General features: G+C 41.8%; 1 protein-coding gene across 3 annotated transcripts; it reads right to left on the minus strand.

Moving 5' to 3' along the window:
• Positions 1-1,438: 1,438 nt before the first annotated feature.
• Positions 1,439-20,511, minus strand: LOC109687699 (CD48 antigen-like). 3 transcript variants are annotated; one of them, XM_074047787.1, is made up of 6 exons: positions 20,364-20,511; positions 8,764-9,147; positions 7,005-7,214; positions 5,399-5,530; positions 5,105-5,196; positions 1,439-4,832 (listed from the first exon to the last, which is right to left on the minus strand). In XM_074047787.1, exons 1-6 carry the CDS (start codon positions 20,434-20,436, stop codon positions 4,740-4,742), a joined length of 984 nt encoding a protein of 327 aa, XP_073903888.1. In that variant the 5' UTR covers positions 20,437-20,511; the 3' UTR covers positions 1,439-4,739. The 3 variants fall into 3 exon arrangements, with proteins under 3 accessions (XP_073903888.1, XP_073903886.1, XP_020021278.2); XM_074047785.1 differs by having other exon boundaries at positions 7,005-7,301; XM_020165689.2 differs by lacking the exon at positions 5,399-5,530 and having other exon boundaries at positions 7,005-7,301.
• Positions 20,512-23,560: the final 3,049 nt, after the last annotated feature.

Consider the following 23,560-nt stretch of genomic DNA (forward strand, 5'->3'; position numbering starts at 1 on the left):
AATAAGTACTTTGTCCCAGAAAACTACAGGTGATGATTTAAACAACTGTCTTAGAATTGAGTACTATCAACTATCAGTGTCTCATCAAATCATACTATTATTTCTAAATTTCTCAGGTTTGTTCCTATTATACAATGAACATTATATAACTTTAAATCAATTAAATAAAAATACCATATCCTTTAACCCCATCCAGACCACATGGAGCATCCCATTTTTCTTTAAAGTTTCTTGTCAGCAGCAATTTTTATACCATTTTAATTTTATATTAGCCAAAATTTTTAGCAGAAACAACATGATTCTCTTTAACTACTCCAAGAATATTTTCTTGCTAAGACTGAAGAAACAACCTCGGAGATCCCATAAATGACTTCCAGTGCATTGAGTTTTATGGTAGAAAAAATTGATCCTGTAATAGGTACTTAAATTGCTTTTGCTTTTTACTTAGGCCCACAAATTAACTAAAATCTTGGCATTCCTAGCAACTTTTGTGTTTGTCTTTGCTCTAAGCTATTCTCTCTGCTGTCACTGTAAAATCACCTTGGAACCTAGGAAGGAGAGGATTCGTCCATTGCATGTTTGTAATGATGGATGGAGGAAACTATCCACAAAAGATGAGAACAACAAAACCTCTTCAGGACAGACCATCTGCCAGGAAATAATGACTTGTTTGCTCCCATCAAGTGATAACAGAATTACCAACTTCTCCAGAACACCTCCAGAATGTTTAACCAGACCATACCTTAATGAGTACTGTTTAGTAATTGTGAATACCTCTCTCTCCATGGTTCCAGTTCTTTGTCTATTTAAAGCTGTACTCCAAAGATGACTGAAGATAGATTAAAGTGATTACTTTGCCTCTTCCCATGTAGCATCCTGGAATGTGTAATAAAACTCCTTTCTCTGCCCTTCACTATGTCTCTTTATTTGGTGTATAGGGGCCAGTGTTTGGACCTAACATGCAGTATGGGCCTGGGGTCTAAAACTCCAGTTTCAATCCAAGACTATTCTGAGTTGTTGGCATTATTATGGATCAGTCTATCACAGAGAAGTGTCAGGTCTCATTGGCCATACACAAGATTTCCCTCTTTCCCATCACTTTCATACTGTGCCTCCCTTTATTGCTGAGTCTAATACATGCCCATCCCCCTCCTGCCCTGAGATGCCCTCAGGAGTGTATGTTCCTGTGCCTCTTCCTCTAAATAATTCTCTGAGAGCAGCTCAGCCAGGCTTTCAGCCCTGTTCAGTCTTCCCCTGAAAAGTTATATTCAGTGAGACTTTCCTGCCTCCTCATATCAATAAGCATAGGGAGAGGCAGAAGTAAACACTGAAGAGTGCAAACAAAACATGCAGACTTTGAAATTTTTCTGAAGCTCAGGTGAACCACTTAAAACTACTCCAACCTTTCCCATGAATAAAGCACATATGTACTGCCAGATAACATGTCTAATAATTTCTACTTTAATTTCCTATTGGAGAGGAATAATCCATCTTCTACCTTGCCAAGTTCTATGTCATTCAAAACAAGGAGCCCAACACTTTGCAATAGTGTATGAAGATAGGGAGGAGATTACATAAAGGGGCCCATCTTTGTCTGGGGCCCAGAACAGGGTGAGGATGGGGAGCCTGTTACATGCACTGCAAAATAGAGGGAAAATTGAGAAAAGTTATGATGTCTTAGAAAACTTTATTTCAATGTCCTCAACAACAGGTGCTAGAAACAGACAATGTCTTACTGTTTCTTTTCATCCTCTTATGATTGCAACAATAAAATAAAATCATTGCACATGAGGTGCTTACCAATGGATCTGATGTCTTATAAACACTTGATCGACGACTGCCCTAGTGGCTCATGGAGAGGACGGAGTCAAGGGAAAGGCCCAGGTTTCTGGACAGGGCAGTTGACTAAGAGCGGGGACACAGAAATAGGTTAGAAATGAAGATGACACATGCAATGAGTGTGAGGTACCAATGGAGACATCAAGCAGAGGGTTGACTGCAGGGTCTGATGCTAAGCAGAGTGTGGGCAGAGATATAGAGTTAGTCATTAGCATTCCCATTAGGATCCTAACGGAAGCCAAGGACTTTTTGCCCTAGCAAAAGAATGAAAACTGAGATAAGAAGGGGCCTATGACAAAAACCCTAGAAGCACCAATATTAGAAATATAGAAGAAGATGAAGCCAGAGGGAAAGACAGATCTAGGAGAATGTGATATCAGGAAGACTGAGGAAGACAGTATTTTAAAAAGGGGGAGGGAAAATAGTATTAAATACTGGGCAGTTATCAGGAACTGATGGCATTCTGAGGTATGATGGTAGAGAAGGTCAAAGAGTGGAAGTTTGTCTATGATATGGAGGAATAATCTGGGTGTGTGGTTAAGGAAAATGTGAAGAAGGGCAAGGAGTGAGGATGTTTAGGACCTGCAGAAAAGAAGTGATCAGAATCAGTGGAACACACCAGACAATGCAGAAAAACTTCACAGCATGTTCCTGACACAGTGGGAGAAAGAGCTAGAAATTTCTTTAATAGTTGTACTTTGTATTTTTGTATTTCATCTTGACACTACTTTACCAGGTTATAGTTTTCTAGGAAATCATCTAATTAATCTAAGTATTCAACTGGTTTGGCCTATTACTTATCCTTTATTGTTATTGCATAACATGATGTCTTCAGATTCCATCCATTTTCCTGCAAAGGACGGGATTTCATTCCACTTTACAGATGAGTAATATGCCATCATGTATATATGCAATATTTTCTTTTCTTCCCATTTTCTGCCCTTCAAAAAGAGTTTAATAAATAACAGTTGGGATATAACCGGATCATTGATAAGACTAGGATTGGTATTAAAAGACACATGAGTAAATGAAAATGTATTTCATGGTAAATCTCTCCCCAGGGTTACCACACTAGGTATTTTCATCAGTGCCTTCTCCTATTTTTCATCTAGTTTTCAGACCAATTGTCTTGACTTCTCATTCTCTTTGCCTTCTTGGCAAACCTATCTGCCTTCAAGGTCTCAGCCAGCCTCCTCATTTTCTATACCTCCACATCTGTCTCTGGGTACAGACATATGGAGGCATCTGGATTACTATAGAAAGACGGTGAAAGACAAAGACCTCCTGGGATCGTCATTCTCCAGTATGGAGAATGGACAGGGGTGAACTCTGGGCAAGTGTGCAGATCCTCAGCACCAGCTCAGTCCAAGGATTCTCCCTGCATACTTAATACAATTATTTCCAATGCTTTTGCAAAATCCAGTGGACTTAAACGTTCTTCACTGCCATGGACCTGGAGTTCCTGCAGTGTCCTGAATGAACAGAGTTGCAGGGACATCGCTGACTTCTCCTCCCATCGTCTGCTGAACTCATTGCCAGGGTGGGAAGTTATGCTAGTCACCAGCATCTAGAAGATTCAGCTTGTCATTCTCACAGGGAGTGCAGAACTTATATCAGCTTTCTTCTTGGCCTTGATCACATGGACTCTATACAGTCTGAGGTATCATGTTTCTTTTGAGCTTCCCCAGGAAAGATTAGTTAGGAAAAGTCATTATTTGTAGGCTCCCTCATGGTCATAGAGTTCCCTCCACTGACTTCACTCCTGAAATGCAAATAGGCCGAGGCTTGCTAAAAAATGCCTATAGCATATTTTCTTCATTCATTGTTAATGGGAACCAAAGCTGATTCCATAACATGGCTATTGTTAATGGTCACAATAACATGTGTACACAGGTATGTCCTTTGTATAATGATTTCATTTCCTTCCAAATATACCCAGGAATGGCAGAGGTGGATCATATGGTAGATCTATTTTTATTTTTGAGGAACCTCAAAACTGTTTTCCTTAGTAGATGTACTGATTGACATTCCCTACAATGATTTTCCCAAAACCTTACCAACATTTGTTTTATTTTTTATTTCTTTGTTTTTGTTGCTGTTGTTGATGATGATGATATAATAGCCATTCTGCCCAAGCTCAACGGGCCAAGTAACTGTGGACTGAACCCTCTGAAACCAAGAGCCAAAATATAACCTTCCTCCTTTAACTTCTTTACGTAAGGTATTCTGTCAAAGTGATGACAGTCTGACTAGCACACTGCCCAAATCTTTCTTTCAAGTCACCTGTTTCATGGAGCCCTTCTGTATACAAAATGTTGGAAATGAGATCTCCCACAAGCAACATCTTCAAACCTCTTGTAAATCACTAAAGCCCCTGCCACAAACTGCCCATGTTGAGTCATGTTTTTCCCTCAAGAGAAGCCAACACAAGGTCAACAAAGAACCTCCAACTCCAATCCTCCCATGCTAACCCCATTCACACACAATTCAGCATCCAGATTGCATCCTAAATCTGTCCTCTGGAGTATGATCAATGCTTCTCTATAGTCCCCATGCCTGGGCTCCTACTCTCCAAATGACACAACAGCAAAAGAGCAGAAGAGGTGGGCACTTGCCACCAGCATAGTCAGAGTTTTCTTGGGAAGTATCCTGGAGGAACCCTGCTCAGGAGTCATATCAATGACATAGGAAGAGCAATCTCTTGGGAGGTATGAGGATCCTGAGGTTAAAGGCAACTTGGGAGGTGAAAAAGAAGTAACATGACTATGTGTGTCCAGCAAGATGTGGCTACAGAAGTCAGGCTGATGTACATGCAGTGGGAGATGGACTGGAGGGAATGTGGAGGACATAAGTGTCTCCATCAATCAGGCTCAGAGTGCAGAATCTTCTGTTTCCTCCAATTAAATGATCATCATGGCCTGGCCTTGGTTACAAATTTCACTATAGACAGTAGTGACAGGTCCCTCTTCTTCCAGATGTTGTTCACCAGTACCCTGAGAATGTAAGACAGAGGGTGCTTGTAGGAGCTGAGAAATGGAGTGTCCACAGAAGGACCAGAATACAATCAAAACCAATTGATGTTAATTGCTATGAATCACCCAAACCACCCAGGACTATACTGGTCAATTATACATTATCTTACTTAATACTGTTGACATTAAAAAAACAAGATAAAGAAACGTGGAGACAGAAACAGCAGATGCCTGAGTTTGAAAAACCAGTTCTGGGTAGTTGGACACCAGTAAGCCATACCTCCAGCTCTCACCTTGTTCTTGGCCTCCTGAGACTCCTGCTCCATCAGCTGTGCATAGTGGATGCTGTCTTCATTGACCCTCTGGTCCTCCTGCAATCCTGCACCTGAGGCATTCACAGAGTGGAACTTGGATCTGTGCCTGGGAAACCTCTCACCCTCCACAATCCCGTAAACCCAAGGCCATGGTTATGCCCACCATTCCCACTACAGAGCCAATTTCCTGGCAGTAAAATGCAGGATAAATGGAGGTAAGGGACCAGGGGGAGAGAGCATGTATCTGGGCTCAGAAGGGGAAGTGCAACCTGCCTCTTCCCATCTCCACTTTCTTCTTCTCACGTGTCTTCCAAAGGTACAGTCCAGTTCCCAGGATCAAGAGCACAGCCACACAGCCCCCGAGGATGCCTACTAAGAGGCTTGTTGTGGACTGTTGATATGTGTCTGTTTTCCTCAAAATTAGAGAATGAAAAAAGATTAAGGCAGGAGGAACCTGAAACAGCTAATACTAAAGGGAAATAGAGAAAAGTTAGAAGACCTTGCTTAGAAGCTAAAGGAATAGTATAGATGATTCACTTGAATGTGGAGCTGTGGATATTGAGATGAACGAGGTAGGGTCTGTGTCCTTGAGGAGTGCACCTGAAGGGAAGATATAAAATACTAACTGCCAGACAAAGAGATCTCACGGCCCTAGATGTTAACCTTCCACAGATCTTCAGGAAGGACCTCTTAGAAGTGGTGTGGGGTACACTGAGTCATGGGGAGGAGTAGGAGTTTCTAAGATATTCATGGTAGAGCTAGCATTACAGCAGGGGAGAGTCAGGGCACAGAGGACCTGTAGGTGGTGAGGGTAAAAAGGAGACAAGAGCTGAGTCCAAAAGGTCCTGTAGGCCTTGCTAGATGGTAAACTTTCCCTGAGACTTCAAGACAGAAAGAGGGATCAGGATGTGACAACAGGTTATGATTGACACCTACATGTCAGATCCCTCCAGCAGTTCCTAGGGGATGGTTAAGGAGCATAAGCTGAAACAGGGTCCCAGGACATTCATTCATTCAATGAAAGAACAATTGTGAGTGAACTCAGGCAAGAAGGTATGCTTAATGCTAGGAATCTCTCTGTATAGCTGTCCTTATCTCAACTAGCAAAAACGCTATGTCTTTCTTATTATTGCTTATATCTACTCTTCAAAAAAACTGGAGAAAAGGGCAGAACAGGTTCTGCCTTGAAGAAAGAGGGGAGGGGAGGAGAAGGAGAAGGTAGGGAGCAGGGGGGAGAAATGGCCCAAACAATATATGCACATATGAATAAATGAATAAAGAGGGGAAAAGAAGGTATGCTTAGCACAAGAATTCAAGGGAAAAAGAGATGTGGCTCTTGTGACTCATGTGTTCCAGTCTACAGAGGAATAAAATATATAAATAAATCAAAATTACTCAGTATATGGGATGAGACATGGACAGCTCCTTACAAGAGGAGATGCTTTACAATGGCAGCATACATACATTCAGGTAACTACATCAAACTGTTCTGTGACATTTCCACATGAGACTAACAGCACAAGCAGAGGAAATTCTAAGTCCTATAGAAAGCAATTGTAAGTCAGATCACAGAGACAACACAGACAAGTGACACAGTCTATCCACTAGTCCAAAGACTATTCTGAGCTCACAATGTATGATGGATGGAATAAGGCAGGTTCTAGAAGGCTACTATCTGGACCAGCAGGGAATGGTATGGACTTGAGAGGGACATTTAAAGGCCAGTGTGAGATGGATGTACCTCCAGAACTTCTACATCGGGTGATCAGGTGAACGTGGTGGTGCCATTAAACATGGCAGGGAGAAAAGCCCAGAGACCTCAGTCTCCTGTGCTACCTTAGCTCCATGTTGCCCCTCCCCTCCAGCAGGTGGCACTCACCTTGGGCACAAATGTTGCCAAGCTCTAAGGTGGCATTTTTCTGGTCCACATAGTTGCTGACCACACAGGTGAGGCTGGCATGCAGATGGCTGTGGGGCAGCCTCACAGTTAATGTCCAGGGGTTGGGAGCTGGTCCTGGTGTCCCTCTCTGCTCCAGCTCCCTGGGAAGATCCTTGCTCTTCCAGGTCACATTCAGGTGCTCTGAGGTCCCTGTGACATTACATTCCAGGGTGACATTGCACCAGTCAGGAGTGATTGATATTGAGTTGTTCTGGATCTGAGGAGGGGGCACAGGTTCTAGGGAAGGGCAGAACAAAGAATGGAGCCTCATATGTGTGGAGCACATTTCATGTCACACATTCTCATCCAGTATTTCCCTGAAGCACAGGCAACAGCCCTAAATGAAGTTAGGAGCACTTCACAAATAAAACATTTTGCTTAAGGTAAAATATTAAGCAAGTGACAGTAGCCACTACGTTAAGCCTTATGTGATTTCAAAGCAAACCTTAAAAGTTTCCCATGACATAATGATGTCTGAATCCCACACTCCAGGGACCAATTATTTGGAAGAAATTACAGTCTTTTCTAGAAAAGGAAGAAGTCTGGGGCAGAAGAGCACGTCCTGATTCAAGGTCCTTGCCCTGCGTCTCCAGCTGTGGCAATGCCTGGAACTGCACTGCCCTTTTTAGACAGAAAATCAGAGCAGAGGCCAGAGAAAAGCTCCACACTCTCAACAGTAGAGGCCTGTGTGGAAGATGTAGTGGTAGGGACCATCGGTGATATTTTTGCATGTGGTGACACATGTCCTGGGTTTCTGGTACAGATAGAAGGAGAGCAACTAGATTCACAAGCCAGTCTTAGAAATCACATGGGACCTAGAGTTGCAAAAGCTGCTCTCTTTATACCAGGGTACTGTGCTATGCGGAGAGGAACTTTGGAGAATGAATGAGCTGGCAAAAAGGATTTCCTAAGTACAGCAGTGAGCTTTCTCCTTCATCTGTCAAGGCTTGGACAGCTGGATTTGTGGAGTCCTGTGTTAGGATAATAGTGACCCCACTCATGTCCACATCATACTCCTCAGGACCTGAGAACATGCTAGGTTACATGGCAACGAGTGGACCATAAAATAGGGAAATTATTCTGAATTATCAGAATTTGCTCAGTGTAATCCCAAGGATGATTGATAGTAGAAGAAGAAAAAAAAAAGAGCATATATGAGGAATGCAATGTAAGGACTCAACTCTCACCCTTGCTGGTTTAGGTAGACATGGGAACCACAAGCTAATGAATGCTGGTAGCCAAAAGAAGGGGAAAAGGCCAGAAAACTGATATTTCCATGGAGCTTGCACAAAGAAACACAGCACGGTCAACACTTGGATATTTGCCCAAAGAGACTCATGCTAATTTATAACCTACACACAATAAGATAATACATTTGTGTTGTTTTAGCCACTAATTTGTGTTAATTTGTTTAAAAAGAAATAGGAAAAACGTAGAGAAAGTTAAACATATAAAAATAGTTGTTATCACAAAAAAATCCCAGATTGTCATTTTCCTCTCCCAACACACTGAATAGATTTTCTCCCTGGTATAACTCTCTGCTCTGTTCTCTATTTGTATTGAACACACCCTGTTTGCAGGTCAGAAAATACATAGCTGGGACAGGTATTCGAATAGTGTCCTGAGTGTGGCCTATGAAACTCTTAGGTTCAAAAGAATGGGGCATACTATGTAACTATAGTGAGATAGTGACATTTACCATAAATATTGAGGTGAAAAAATTGGTCAGATCCTTTTCCATTAGTTAATGTAATCTGAGCCTTGTATGGCCCACTGTCCTGTAAGATCAAGTTCTCAATCCTCAGCGATGTCATGTTGGGCACATGGACCCTCTGTTTGTACTTGTCCTGCAGGCTGACCCAATCCGGGGTCTCTGACCCACGGTGCATTTTTAGCATGATGCTGTAGTCTGAGCCAGGACCAAAGCTCCAAGTGATCTCCTGCACATCAGCTTCTGCTGTCTCCTTGGTCACATGGAACAGGACTGAACCTCCTCGGATCCCCTTCAGATGAATGGTGGTTCCAGGATCCTTAACTACAGAATCATGAGCTCCAGAACTCTTGGCTAAAGACCTGTAAATACCTATGGCATTGGAAAAGGAAACATGAGTATTTCCTCAATGACAACAAATGAAAAAACACAGAATAAAGCATTCATGTTATGAGCTCTCCTGTGGAGAAACCCTTAGGGTCAGGACAACCAATATTTCACCTTGATTATAGGAAGGTAATCTAGAACTGTGGATTGGAAGCTATTCTAGGATCATGTCCTGGTTGTAGAGCAGTGTAACCTAAAATGGGTTAACTTATGGTGCTAGTCTTCAGTTTTCTTGCCTGCTTCAGGTGGTATGAAGATAATGAGATCAAGGATCAAAGCATCAGGCACATTGCAAGGCCTATGCTAAGTACATAAGTGTGGAAGGCAGCTTCAACAGTGGTTCCTAAAGAACCCCTTGCTTGTGTTCACCCTGTGTGAAATCCCCTCTCTTGGGGTGTGGGAGGCCCCCAATACTGGTTTCTGGTGAGTAAAATGTAGCAAAAGTGATGGCGTATCACTTAATATAACTACAGGATACAAGACTGTGACTGTCTCCTGGTTCATACTTGCTCCCTCCCCTTCAATGTCTCTCCTATTCTCTGATGAAGCCAGCTGCCATATTGTGATCTTCCTCATGGAAATTTCCATGTGGCAATGTATTGAGCTCAGCCTTTAGCCATTAGCCAGTGAAGGACCGAGGCCTTCCATTCAGCAGCCAGAAAGAATCATATCCTGTTAATAGTCCCATGACTGAGCTTGAAGTCCCAGCAGAGACTTGAGAAGACAGAAACCAGTCAATGTAAGAGGTCTCAGTCTAGAATTCCCTGGGCCAGAAGACCCAGCTGACCCACACCTGGATGCTAAATCCCAGAAACTCAGAGACAAAACAATGTTAGCTTAAGATAGTAATTATGGACAACACGTTACTCAGCACAGATAGCTAAGATAATAACAATGTGCTTTCCATTCCCCTCACTTCTAGAAAGTGTATTAGTCAAGATAGGCCAGGATGTGCTGTGATGACAATAACAAAACTCAGGTCCTTAAAACAGGGAAGTCACATCTCATATGAAGCACCCTATAAGAACAAGTGAGCAAACCAAATTCAACAACATATCTAAAAGATATGTTCACCTCTTACACTGTTGGTGGGAATGTAAACTAGTACAACCACTCTGGAAAAAAATTTGGAGGCTACTTAAAAAGCTAGACATTGATCTACCATTTGATCCAGCAATACCACTCTTGGGGATATACCCAAAAGACTATGACACAGGTTACTCCAGAGGCACCTGCACACCCATGTTTATTGCAGCACTATACACAACAGCCAAGTTATGGAAACAGCCAAGATGCCCCACCACTGACGAATGGATTAAGAAAATGTGGTATCTATACACAATGGAATTTTAGGCAGCCATGAAGAAGAACGAAATGTTATCATTTGCTGGTAAATGGATGGAATTGGAGAACATCATTCTGAGTGAGGTTAGCCTGGCCCAAAAGACCAAAAATCATATGTTCTCCCTCATATGTGGACATTAGATCAAGGGCAAACACAACAATGGGACTGGACTTTGAGCACATGATAAAAGCAAGAGCACACAAGGGAGGGGTGAAGATAGGTAAGACACCTAAAAAACTAGCTAGCATTTGTTGCCCTTAACGCAGAGAAACTAAAGCAGATACCTTAAAAGCAACTGAGGCCAATAGGAAAAGGGGACCAGGAACTAGAGAAAAGGTTAGATCAAAAAGAATTAACCTAGACGGTAACACACACGCACAGGAAATCAATGTGAGTCAATGCCCTGTATAACTATCCTTATCTCAACCAGCAAAAACCCTTGTTCCTGCTGGGTATTGAGGGGGTGGGGGGGAGAGGGAGGGGGCGGAGTGGGTGGTAAGGGAGGGGGTGGGGGCAGGGGGGAGAAATGACCCAAGCCTTGTATGCACATATGAATAATAAAAGGAAAAGAAAAAAGATATTAGCAGAATTCAAAAAAAAAAAAAAAAGACATAGAGAAGTGCTAACATGTGAGTAGTGGTGTGCACTGGTTAAGTGATCAAATAAATTGCCTTTGGGTAAATTGCATCTTGTTTCTAGGTTCATTTTCCCACCATTAACATAGATTCAATAATAAATAATAATTTATTAAACTTTTAGGATGGTTCTGTACAGGGCAGTCAACTGGGTCTGCCCCACAAAAAGCACTCAATTAATGTTAGCTTTTCAATAAAAATTTAACAATTAAAAAAATAAATAAATAAATAAAAGATATGTTCATATCAAAAAGATATAATCAAGTCAGTTTCATCCCAGAGATACAGGAATGGTTCAACATACACAAATCATTAAATGTGAAACAGCATATTAACAGAAGCAAAGACAAAAACCACATGATCATCTCAATAAATACAGAAAGAGCCTTTGACAAAATTCAACATCCTTTCATGATAAAAGCGATGAAACTAGGAACAGAAGGACTGTACTTAAACATAATAAAGGCTATATACAACAAGCCTATAGCCAATATCATTCTAAATGGAGAAAAACTGAAACCATTTCCTCTGAAGTCAGGAATAAGACAAGGATGTCTACTCTCTTCATTTCTATTCAACATAGCCTTGTAATTTCCTAGCCAGAGGACTAAGACAGGGAGAAGAAATAAAAGGAATTCAAATAGGAAAGGAAAAAGTCCCTATTTGCAGATGACATTAACTTGTACCTAGACGATCCATAAAACTCCACCAAAAACTCCTAAACATCATAAACACCTTCAGCAAAGTAGCAGGATACAAAATTAATTTATAAAAAACAGTAACCTTTCTATATACCAACAATGAACCGAGTGAGAAAGAATACAGGAAAACAATTCTATTTACAAGGAAAACAATTCCATTTACAATAAACTTAACAAAGGATGTGAAAGACCTCCTCAATGAAAAGTATAAACCATTGAAGAAAGAAAGAGTACAGAAGATGGAAAGATCTCCCATGCTCATGGATAGAATCAATATTGTGAAAATGGCCATATTACTAAAAACAATCTACACATATAATGCAATTCCATCAAAATTCCAATTACATTCATCAGAACATTAAAAAATCAACCCTAAAGTTCATAAAAGCACAAAAGACCTCAAATAGCCAAGGCAATACTAAGCAAAAAAGAGCAACACCGGAGGTATTACCAAGAACTATACTACAGAGCCATAGCAATAAAAACAGCATGGTACCAGCACAAAAACAGATAAGAAGACCAGTGGAACAGAATGGAAGACCCAGATATCAATCCATGCAGCTACACCTACCTGATTTTTGACACAGGCACCCAAAACATATGGTAGAGAAAAGACAACCTCTTCAACAAATGTTTCTGGGGAAACTAGGTATCTGCAACTCAAAGTGGATCAAAGACCTTAATATAAGGCCTGAGACTTTGAAACAACTACAGGAAGTAGCAAGAAATACATTGGAACATAACATAGGCAATGTCTTCCTAAACAGAACTTCAATGGCTCAGCAAATAAGAGAAAAACACAGTTTGGACTGCATCAAACTAAAAAGCTTCTGTAGAGCAAAAGAAACAGTTGACTTAAGAAACTGCCCACAGAATGGGAGAAAAGCTTTGCCAACTATTCATCTGATAAGGGACTAATATCCAGAATCCTTAGGGAGCTCAAAAAACTCAACCCCCAAAAACTCAACAACCCAATGAAGAAATGGGTACATGAATTGAATAGGGAATTTTCAAAGAGGTACAAATGGCTAACAAATACATGAAGAAGTGCTCAATTTTCCTGGCCATAAAAGAAATTCAGCCAGGCACTGGGGGTTTATGCCTGTGATCCTAGCTATTCAGGAGACAGAAAACAGGAGGATCGTGATTTGAAGCCAGCCCAGGAAAATAGTTCTGCGAGACCAAAAACCCTACACAAAAAAGGGCTAGTGGAGTGGTTCAAGGTGTAGGCCCTGAATTCAAGCCCAAGTACCACAAAAAAAAAAAAAGAAATGCAGATCAGCACTACACTGAGATTTCACCTCACCCAAGTTAGAATGGCTATCATCAAGAACACAATAAACAGCAAATGTTGGGGAGGATGCAGTAAAAAGGAATCCTTATACACTGTTGGTGGAAATGTAAATTAGTATACAACCATTATGGAAAGCAGTATAGAGATTCCTTTAAAAACTAAAAATAAAGCTGACATATGATCCAGTGATCACTCCTGGGCATATACCCAAAGCAATGTAATTAGAATACAATAGAGATACTTGCACACTGACGTTTATTGCAGCACTGGTCACAATAGCCAAGTATGAAAACAACCCAGATGCCCTACAAGTGATGAATGGACTAAGAAAATGTGGTAAATATACAATAGAGTTTTATACAGCTATAAGGAAGAATGAAACTATGTGGTTTGAAAGTAAATGGATGAAATTGGGGGACAACATGTTAAGTGAAATCAGCCAGGTAGAAAGAAAAAGGCCGCATGTTTTCTATAATATGTGGAAGATAGAGCCAAAAGATAAATGTATATACAAAAACAGACATGATCATGTATACATTTATGTGTAGAACATGTTTGTAATAGTAGAACTACTATATAGCATCAGCGAAGAGGAAAAGGAAAAGAGAATGATAGTCAACATTATCAAAATGTATTACATTTGTGCAGGTTGGCAACATAACGATATGTACTAAAAGCTGTTGAATAATGAGGAGAGGGAGATAAGGGATGAAGGAGAGTAACATAGGGGGTTGAACTGACCAAAGTAAAGTATTCACAGCTGGAATACATCAAGAAATCCCTTTGAACATTGACTTTGGAATTAAAGATGAAAGACAGGACTGTTCAATAGGTACAGTGGGGGAGAGGTACTTGTGGGAGGGGGGGAGAGTAAATGGAGGAGATAAAGATGAGGGAATATGGTTGATGGGCTTCATATAAATATATGAAATAGAATGATTAAATCTCTTGCAATTGCTTTAAGTGAGGTGGAGAGGGGTTGCATGGGGGAGGTGGTGAGGGCAATCTAACCAATGTACAATGTAAGCTTATTTGGAGGTGGCCCAATGAATCCGTCCTGTACAGTGAATATATGCTAATAAAAATTTTAAAATTAAAAAAGCAATGCTACTAGGTTTAACTAGCTAAAAAAAAAAAAGCTCCAGTGAGTGAGGGGTCACGTCAAACATGGGGGCAGGAGGACTCCATCACACTGAATCTGAGCAACAGGGAACCCATGGTGTCCTCACAGCCTCCTCTGACCCAACTGTAAGGAAGGGAGACAAAACAAACACGTGACAGTTTTCACTGTAGCAGTTCAGGGGTGACAACGGATGTTGGTATTTTGTGGACAGAAATAGACCGGAGGTCCTACCTAAAGGCCTGGGAATGAAAATGTGGTATAATAAATTCACTGTTAGGTGAGCACATGTCCTTGACACCAAGAGAGCACTTCACTGAACAGGGCCCAGGAGGCCCCAATAGATCTGTGTCACTTCTGATCCCTGAAGAGCCCTGAGCCTTGAGCACCAAGGCCTCATCCTTATTTCCTCCTCAACCCCTCATCAGCCATCAGCCACAGCCCCAGTGTACCTGGGCACTCTCTGTTCTTCCAAAAGACCAGGATAGGGCAGAACTGACTATGACATACCAATTTCAATTACTTCGGCTTCATACCCATAAGTGAAAACCTGGGCCATATGGCAGTTCTGTTTTTATATTTTGAGGACGCTCCATACTGTTCTTCAAAATGGATATACTAATTCACATTTCCACCAAAACTATACAACAGTTCCCTTTTCTTGTTATCCTTTCCAGTGCTGATTACCACTTGTTTTTACTAATAATCATTATGGGCATGAGTGATAACTCCTTGCGGCTTTAATTTGCATTTCCTGCTTATTAGACCTTTTGCACTTTTTCCATACATTGTCTGTTCATTCATTTCTCTTTTTTTGAGAAATATCTGTTCAAATCTTTTGCCCAGTTTTCAGAAGGTGACTTATTTTCTTACTGTTGATTTGCCTGGGATCCTTATATATTTTGGATTTTATTAGCCCCTTATCAGACATGTGGTTTGCAAATATTTTCTTTCAAGCCATGATTTTCTCTCTTCACTCTGTAATTTTTTCCTTTTTGTTTTTTCAAAACAGTACTTGGGAATTATCTATGAACTCAGCGTCTTGCACTTCCTAGGCAAACACTCTACCACTTGAGCTACTCCACCAGCCCTTTTTTGCATTGGTTATTTTTGAGTTAGGGCTATTTTTGAGATAGGATCTTGCTTTATACCTGGGCAAGGCTGAACCATGACACTCCTGTCTGTGCATCCCCACATAGAAGGAATAAAAGGCATGTACCACTGTGTCCAGATATTGGTTGAGATGGTGTCTTTCACAATTTTTGCCACAACTGAACATTGATCCTCCTGATTGCTGCCTCCCAAGTAGCTAGGATTACAAGCTTGAGCCATGACCCCTAGTCACTTTGTGGTTTGTTTTGCTGTGCAGAATATTTTTAATTTGATGGGAACCTGTTTGACAATAGTTGTTTTTCCTGCCTTTGCTTTTGAAGTTCTGGTCAAAAAATCATTCCCCAGACCAATGTCATGGCTTTTACCTTTTGCTTTTTTCTAAAAGTGTTAAAGTGTGAAGTCTTATGTTTAAGTCTTTTACCCATTTTGAGTTTATGTTTGCATGTGGGGTGAAATAAGAGACGATTTTCATTCCTCTGCATGTAGATGACTAGTTTTCTCAACACTTTTTACTGAAGACACTGTCTTCTCCTCATTGTGCATTCTTAGTATATTTGTCAAAAATTAAATCCATTGAATTAAATATTTGGGCTTATGTGGAACTTTTATCTTGTCACATTAGCCAATAGATCTGTTTTATGCCGGGACTGTAAGAGGTACTTAATTGCTTTGGCTGAAAGCCCTGACTCCTTTTTTAGGCCCAGGAAATAACTAACATGGGGTAAAAGTTTGGCATCTCTCTCTTTATTTTGTATTTGTCTTTGCTGTAAGCCGTTCTCTCAGCAATCACTTTGCAATCATCTTGGATTCCAAGAAGGACAGAACAGACATCTTTTCTGACAAAGAATGGAAACTAACCCTAACAGCAGAGCCTCCTCAGGATAGACCACCTGCTAGGCAACAATGATTCTTGATAGCAACTTCTCCAGAACTCCTGAAGAATAATGCCACATCTGTGACTGGACTGTTTAACTGTGCATACCTGTCGCCCCCTGACCGCCCCCCAATTATTTGTCTATTTAAACCTATAGCTCACGTTGAGCCCCAAAGATGGCTGGGGATGAACTAAGTGCTTACTTTTCCTCTTTCCAAGGCATATCCCAGGCCATGTAATAAATCTCCTTTCTTTGACCTTCACCTTGTCTCTTTATTTGGCATATAGTAGTGCCCAGACCTGGCTTGTGGAAACCCAGGAATTTGGGCCTGGGGCCCCAAACTCCAGCTTCAGTACCATTCTGTTTTGAATTATAAAAGCTTTACAATATTTTTTAATTATTCATTTATTCACATGTACATACATTGTTTGGGTCATTTCTATCCCCCACCTCCCTCCCCCACCCTCTCCTCTCCTCTGCCCCTCACTTCCAGGCAGATCCTCTTCTGCTCTTATCACTAATTTTGTTGAAGAAAAGATATAAGCATAATAAGGAAGACAAAGAGTTTTTGCTAGTTGAGTTAAGGATAGCTATACAGAGAGATTCCTAGCATTGCTTTCATGTACCCATGTGTTACAACCCTTGTTGATTCATCTCTAACTGATCTTTACAATGGTTACTGATCCCCTTCTCATGTGAACCTCTGTCGCTTTAAGGTTTCTGCATTAGTTCCTCTGGAATGGGGACATAAAACACTTTCATGTTTTGGGTTTTCTACCTATTCCTATATCTCCCATATGTGCTCTCCCCTTGTCATGTGATCCAAGTCCAACCACATTGCTGCATTTGCCCTAGATCTAAAGTCCACATATGAGGGAGAACATACGATTTTTGGTCTTCTGAGCCTGGCTGACCTCGCTCAGAATGATGTTCTCCAGTTCCATCCATTTACCTGCAAAGATTTCATTTTTCTTCATAGCTAAGTAAAATTCCATTGTGTACAAGTACCACATTTTCTTGATCCATTCATCAACAGTGGGGCGTCTTGGTTGTTTCCATAACTTGGCTATTGTGAATAGTGCTGCAATAAACATGGGTGTGCAGGTGCCTCTGGAGTAACCTGTGTCACAGTCTTTTGGGTATATTCCCAAGAGTGGTATTGCTGGATCATATGGCAGATCTATGTTTAGATTTTTAAGAAGCCTCCAAATTTTTTTACAGAGTGGTTTCACCAGCTTACATTCCCACCAGCATTGTACCAGGGTTTCTTTTTCCCCACATCCTCGCCAACACATGTTGTTGGTGGTGTTTTTGATGATGGCTATTCTAACAGGGGTGAGGTGGAATCTTAGTGTGGTTTTGATTTGCATTTCCTTTATTGCTAGAGATGGTGAGCATTTTTTCATGTGTTTTTTTGGTCATTTGAATTTCCTCTTTTGAGAAAGTTCTGTTTAGTTCAGTTGCCCATTTCTTAATTGGTTCATTGATTTTAAGAGTTTACAATGTATTTTAAATCAGGGACTGTGATTTGTTTCACCTTTTTATTTGGAGTCTTTTCTGATTCCATATGAATTTAAGGATATTTTTTCTGTTTCTTGAAAAATGTGATTGGAATTTTTATTGAAATTCTATTGAATCTGTTGCAGTTTTTTTATTCATAAAACAAAATGTTGCTTTCACAAGATCAAATGTATCAAATTTTTTTACAATTTACTAGTTTCATATCTTGCTTAAAAGGAAGGTCTCACTTCAAACGTATTTTTTTATTTTTTAATTCTATTTTTCTTTCTTTCTTTTTCTTTCTTTTTTTTTTTTTCTTTTTACTGGTATGGGGAACTGACTCAGAGCCTGTGCTTCAGTCAATACCAAACTATGACCCCAGTTCTTTTTGAGATTCTTAGTTTTGTTTTTCAGATAGGGTCTCCACTTTTGCAAGATCAGATTAGAAGCTGGGAGGGCTGTCCATGGTTGCAGGACTCACCAGAGTAGCCAAGAGACAGAAATCACCAATTACAAAGTACCTGCTAGTTCCACCCAGACCAGTGTATGTGCTCCACACTGTTCCACCAAGACTCCGGGTTACGGCCAGCATCCCTCTGAGGTAGGCTAAAATTAGGGGAAGTTCGGGACTCATAGAAAAACATTACATTTTAGATTAACCACGCTTTAGCTCAGGAACTGCCCTCACCTGGCCAGGAACCACCCATGCCCCTCCCCACTCATTGATTATTAAATGGGAATCACCTGAATCTCCACTTCCAATGGGCTATCACAGGTTTTTTAAGCACCTGAAGAGCAGATACACCCTCTCTTGGTCTCCAGATCCACCTGGGCCCACCATGCTCCCCTGCATATTTTCCTTTCCTAACGTTTAATAAACTCCATTTACACCCACATCTCCTGCAATGGATTCTTCTCCACAGGACACAAAGAATTGGGAAATCTTCTGATCACAGACTGCATGAGTGCCTTTAACACCTCTATTCCTTACCCTGGCAATTGAAATTCCTTCCCTATCTGCCCATGGAGAGTCAGATGAGCATGCATCCTCTCTCCTTGTCATCAGCCTACAACAAACCTCCTTCTTGCCAAAGCTGGTGCCATCGTATGTCTTCTGTCCACGTCAGGCAGTGAGCTTCATTTCATATAGGACTAAAAGAAACAGCCTGCTTTCCAAAGCGGATATTGGGCACTTCTACTCATTGAAAGGTATTATTTTAAACTCCAAAGGGGCCCCTCAAAGGATCTTTCAGGGATCATTCTGGTCAACAAAACATTTGTTGCAGAAATTGGAACTTCCTCACATAAAACTGCTACAATTTTTCCCTTAAGCCTTCAACATATTCTTGGTCTATATATATAGATACTCCTCAATTTGTTTAATCATACACAAATTGATGGGCATGTCCTGTTATTCCAGGGTTTTGTTAGGAACAGTGACAAGATTTTAAAAACAAAAAAAAAATAAAAGGTGTCAGAACTTCCAAGCCCAGCAGCATTTCAGGGTGGAGGGAAAGGCAACCACAGGGGTGGTAGTGATAAAGGCTCTCCTCCTAAGCTATTCCTATCGCCCACACATCAATTCCTTTCCACATTTTAAATGAAAACTAGTCCTGAGGTGGAATGCAAATCTCAAAAATTTTACAAGTGCTGCAGTCCAGCTGCAGCGGGGCCCTCGCTCTGGTCTTAGGGGCTGGAGCGTGATGAATAAGGACACGAACTCGGGTTGTGCCGGGCAGTTTATTTTCTGAAGAGCATATTTAAGCAGTGCAGAAAAGCAGGAAGGAATACATGGCAGTCCCAGTTCTCCCTTGGCCTCTGTACTGGCTGTCACGTTGCTATGTGTACGAGCCCAGAAGAAGAACTGGGTGTTCCCTGTTCCACAGAGAGAACGGGATGTTTACAGAAAGCCCTGTTGGACTTCTTATCTCTCTTAGGGCTGTTGCACAAAAGCTACAGTGACTTCTCTCTTTTCCAAGAGGCCCTGGGGCTTCTGGGGTTTCCCACACACAAGCAAATTTAAGATACACTGAGTCCTCCAGGAGCCTCTCCTTGGTGATGATCTGCTTGGAGGTGAGCCCCAAGCCCTGCCGAGGAGTGCACAACACTCTCCTTGTTCAGTGAAGAAGCTGAGGAAGACCTGACCAGTGGCGCCTTCTCCACCTCAGACAGCAGGGTTCTACGTTGGACCCCTCCTCTCAACAGGATGGCTGTAGAGGCAGTAAGGAACCTCTGCATTCGAGGCCAGAGTAGCTGTGCAGCTGTCTTCTCACTGCTCTGCCCCAAGAACAGGCTTCTTGTCTCTCTCCATCACTCACCCTCGGCAGCTCCAATCCCTCCCTTCTGAGGCAGCACAGGAGGCCTCAGCTCCCTGGTAAAGATTCCCTTCTTGCCTACTATCTGAATTCAGAGGCCCCATCCTCCTTACCACCAAGACATATCCTTCCTTCCATTCATCAAACATCTCTACCAAACACCCTGCATTTGTAAATTGAAGCAGAGTCATTTTCTCTTTTTCTTTTCCAAGACACATAGTGTAACAGTCCTCCCAGAAATAAAGGTTCCCAGCTCTCCCAGCCATTTCCATTGTCCTCCCTGCCACAGCCCAGTCCACTCACTGAGGAAGGTGATGACTCCCAGGAGCCTGGAGATCCAGTAGTAGTTGGGGTCTTCTGAGCAAGAGCCCATCATAGCTGCCTGCTGGCCTGTTCAGCTGCAGAGGAAACATTAGAGGAGGAAGAGACAAGGAAAAGCACAAGCACTAGAGTCCTCTCATGTTCTCCACCCCAAGGGCGGAGTTATAAAACACTATTGGAGAATCAAATTTTCCATTTTTTACTCTGATACCAGCACCCACTAAACATCCACCATAAAAAATTACAGAATAAATGGACAAATATCCTGGCTCTAGGCTGGCATAGCCAGTCTGGCAACTGATTAAAAAAAAAAAAACTCCATTTCTATCCCCCCACCACCACCTGCTTCCCTGGGTGTACAGCTCTGCTGTGGGCAGTCTTACTCCCAGATATGTGAACAGGGAAAGAAACCATACTATTATAGCAGACCTGAACTATGCCCTCCTGAGTTCAATCGCTACCTGTTTCAATAAGGGAAATTTCTGTTTTGAATTTCCAATAGCTTCAACTTTCAGTTGCCTAAGGAAGAAGCTATGGTAAAAAATACAAGGCTTTATTGAGAGTGTTAACTTCTACATCTCCCATGCAAATATTTGCATTTACCTTTACCCTTAGCAAAATGGCAACTACCATTAATGCTAGTCCTCCTCAGGAAAAGATAAACTTCACACACTGGCGGTTCTAGGCAGCTTCACAACCACAAGTATTCCTTTAAGCCTCTGCCAGCCCTGTCCTACCACACAGAGTAAAGGAAAACAATCCACACTGCTCCTGTCACAGGCCAGCACAGCCTCAAGTTCACCACCTCCAACTGAGGCTCAGGCACTGGCCATTTGCTCCAGCCCTGGTCACTATATGACATCTGACAGTTATCCATCTCTCTACCATAGGGGAGTAGCGATCCTTCAATCCCAGGCTGGATCTGCAGGACTGGCCACAGTCTTGACCTCAGGAAGTCCTGTCACTGAGCAACAAACCATTTTAGGAATGCAATACCTGCCAACCTAAAAGACAAGATGATATACACAAGCCAACATGATGCTGGTGGACTGGGGGAGTTGCTCAGTGGTGAGCAAGCCCAGCATGGGCAAAGCCCTGTGTTCCTCCCCAACACTGCAGAAAAAGGAAAAGAAAAGAAAAGTAAGAATGGTCACGCAGGAATCCAAGAGTCATGTATTTATGCTGTGCTCCACTGGGATCTGAGAGGACTGGGTTTATGGACAAAATAAAAGCAGGAGGGAGGTTAGTGTAAAATTCCTGTTTGTTTTCTCCAGTTGCATTGCATGATAAGAACAGCACTGTCCACTGACTGGTGGTTGTTCATTTAGTATGACTGCTGTCAGCAGGAGAAGAATTCTGCCAAGTTGTGTGCTACTCCATGACTAGGTAACTGTGGTTCCATGCTTCAGGTATCCTCCTGCCTAAAGAATTTTTTGGCCTCATTCTTGTGTCATATAAAATCCTTTCTCATCCTCCAAGTCATAGAGGGTTCTGTACTCTATGAAAAGGTCAGTCACTAATCAAGGAGCAGATCTGAACCCCTGACAACAAGGTCTAGAAATCCCCAAAGTAAAAGCTGTTCTCCTCTCCCACTCTGCAGCCTCAAGTAAGTCCCCTGGCAACAGTCTGTGCTTTCACTCCACACTGCTCTGCAGCAACCCACGTAAGACAACATTCAGCACGACCTGACTCTACTGTCCTGCCAAGCACTGGGAAAATTGTTTCCCAAGGCAATCATTGGTCAGAAACTCTCACAAGGAGACAAAATCTGTCACCTTAGGGAGATGAGGATCCTGAGTCATGAGACCACCACTGCTATGTCCCTATCGCTCTGTTAAGAGGATTTCCTATTTAGTAGCTATTTCATTTTGAAACAGTGGGGTGGAAAACAGAGCCTACAAAGAGAGAAGCAGGCATGAGACGAGAAGCAGGCATGAGACTAGAATCTAGGCACACTGGGATTCAGCCGATACATACTCCTGGCTGGCAGTATGCTAGGGATTTTCTAAAACCCCAGATGTGTAATCTCATTTTAGATGTCCAGTCATCCTGTATTAAGGCACCACATGCACATAAGGACACATGACCACCATGGAAACCTTGATGAGTTCATTATCCACAACTGCCTGGTATTCATGATGTTTGGGAAAGTAAAGGAAGGCTGTAGAAGTGTGTGTTGCCCCCAGGTACCAGATATCAGAGAAACACAAAGGTCAGGGAGATGGAGGTCCAGGAAGAACAAGAGATGTTAAAAGGCCTCAAAACTGCATACCTCCATTACCCATCGAGAGCCTTTGGTTTCCTGCCTGCCAATTTCCCTGAGATCCTCTCTCTAAAAATATTTGCCTCTCAAGTTTCCCTTCTAGTCTCACTATCTCAGTGACTATCATGCTCTTCCTGTCACAGGAGCCAATCAACCACAGTATTGACAAACATGGAAAATTACTTCTGTGGTTTGAGTGTGTGTTCCAAAATTCAGGTATTACCAATGTGATGATATTAAGAGGTAGAACATTTAAGAGGTGATTGGGCCATAAGAACATCTTCCTCATAAATGTTTAAGGCCCTTTATGAAGAGCCCTCACCCAGGTTTTTGGTCTCTTGCTCTAGTGGAGAACTTAGCATTCCTCCACGTAGGTACATAGGTTTCCTTCCCTCTGAGTGATAGAGAATGTATCAGACAACCAAGCCTGCTAGCACCTTCTTCCTGATGTCACAGTTTCCATAACTTTGGCAAGGTGCAGGGCATACATTTTGCTGGGACAAATGCTGCACAGCTGGATGGTTATGCACTCACATTTCCTGACCTTGCAGTTCCCTGTCCATGGCACACTAAGATGACAATCAAAATAACAGGTTAAAATCCAAGCTTGGACAAATATTTGCTGCTTGATGCTAACCAATTTAAGTTACTACTCTAAACCTCAGTTTCCACACTTGTGAAATGGGTATAAGATTTCTATTCCATTAAATTTTATGCAGCCATGAAGAAGAACGAAATGTTATCATTCGCTGGTAAATGGATGGAATTGGAGAACATCATTCTGAGTGAGGTTAGCCTGGCCCAAAAGACCAAAAATCGTATGTTCTCCCTCATATGTGGACATTAGATCAAGGGCAAACACAACAATGGGATTAGACTATGAGCACATGATAAAAGTGAGAGCACACAAGGGAGG

Source organism: Castor canadensis, chromosome 11 (assembly GCF_047511655.1).
Source record: "Castor canadensis chromosome 11, mCasCan1.hap1v2, whole genome shotgun sequence".
Taxonomy (NCBI): Eukaryota; Metazoa; Chordata; class Mammalia; order Rodentia; family Castoridae; genus Castor; species Castor canadensis.

What these genes read in the sequence shown, in the direction of transcription:
- LOC109687699 (XM_074047785.1), bottom strand. Translation starts at nt 20,436, where the DNA reads ATGATGGGCTCTTGCTCAGAAGACCCCAACTACTACTGGATCTCCAGG. An exon ending in GGGAGTCATCACCTTCCTCA is followed by an intron (nt 9,148 to 20,363) that starts GTGAGTGGACTG and finishes CCAATGCCATAG; the next exon opens with GTATTTACAGGTCTTTAGCC. An exon ending in TGGCAACATTTGTGCCCAAG is followed by an intron (nt 5,531 to 7,004) that starts GTGAGTGCCACC and finishes TGAGGAAAACAG; the next exon opens with ACACATATCAACAGTCCACA.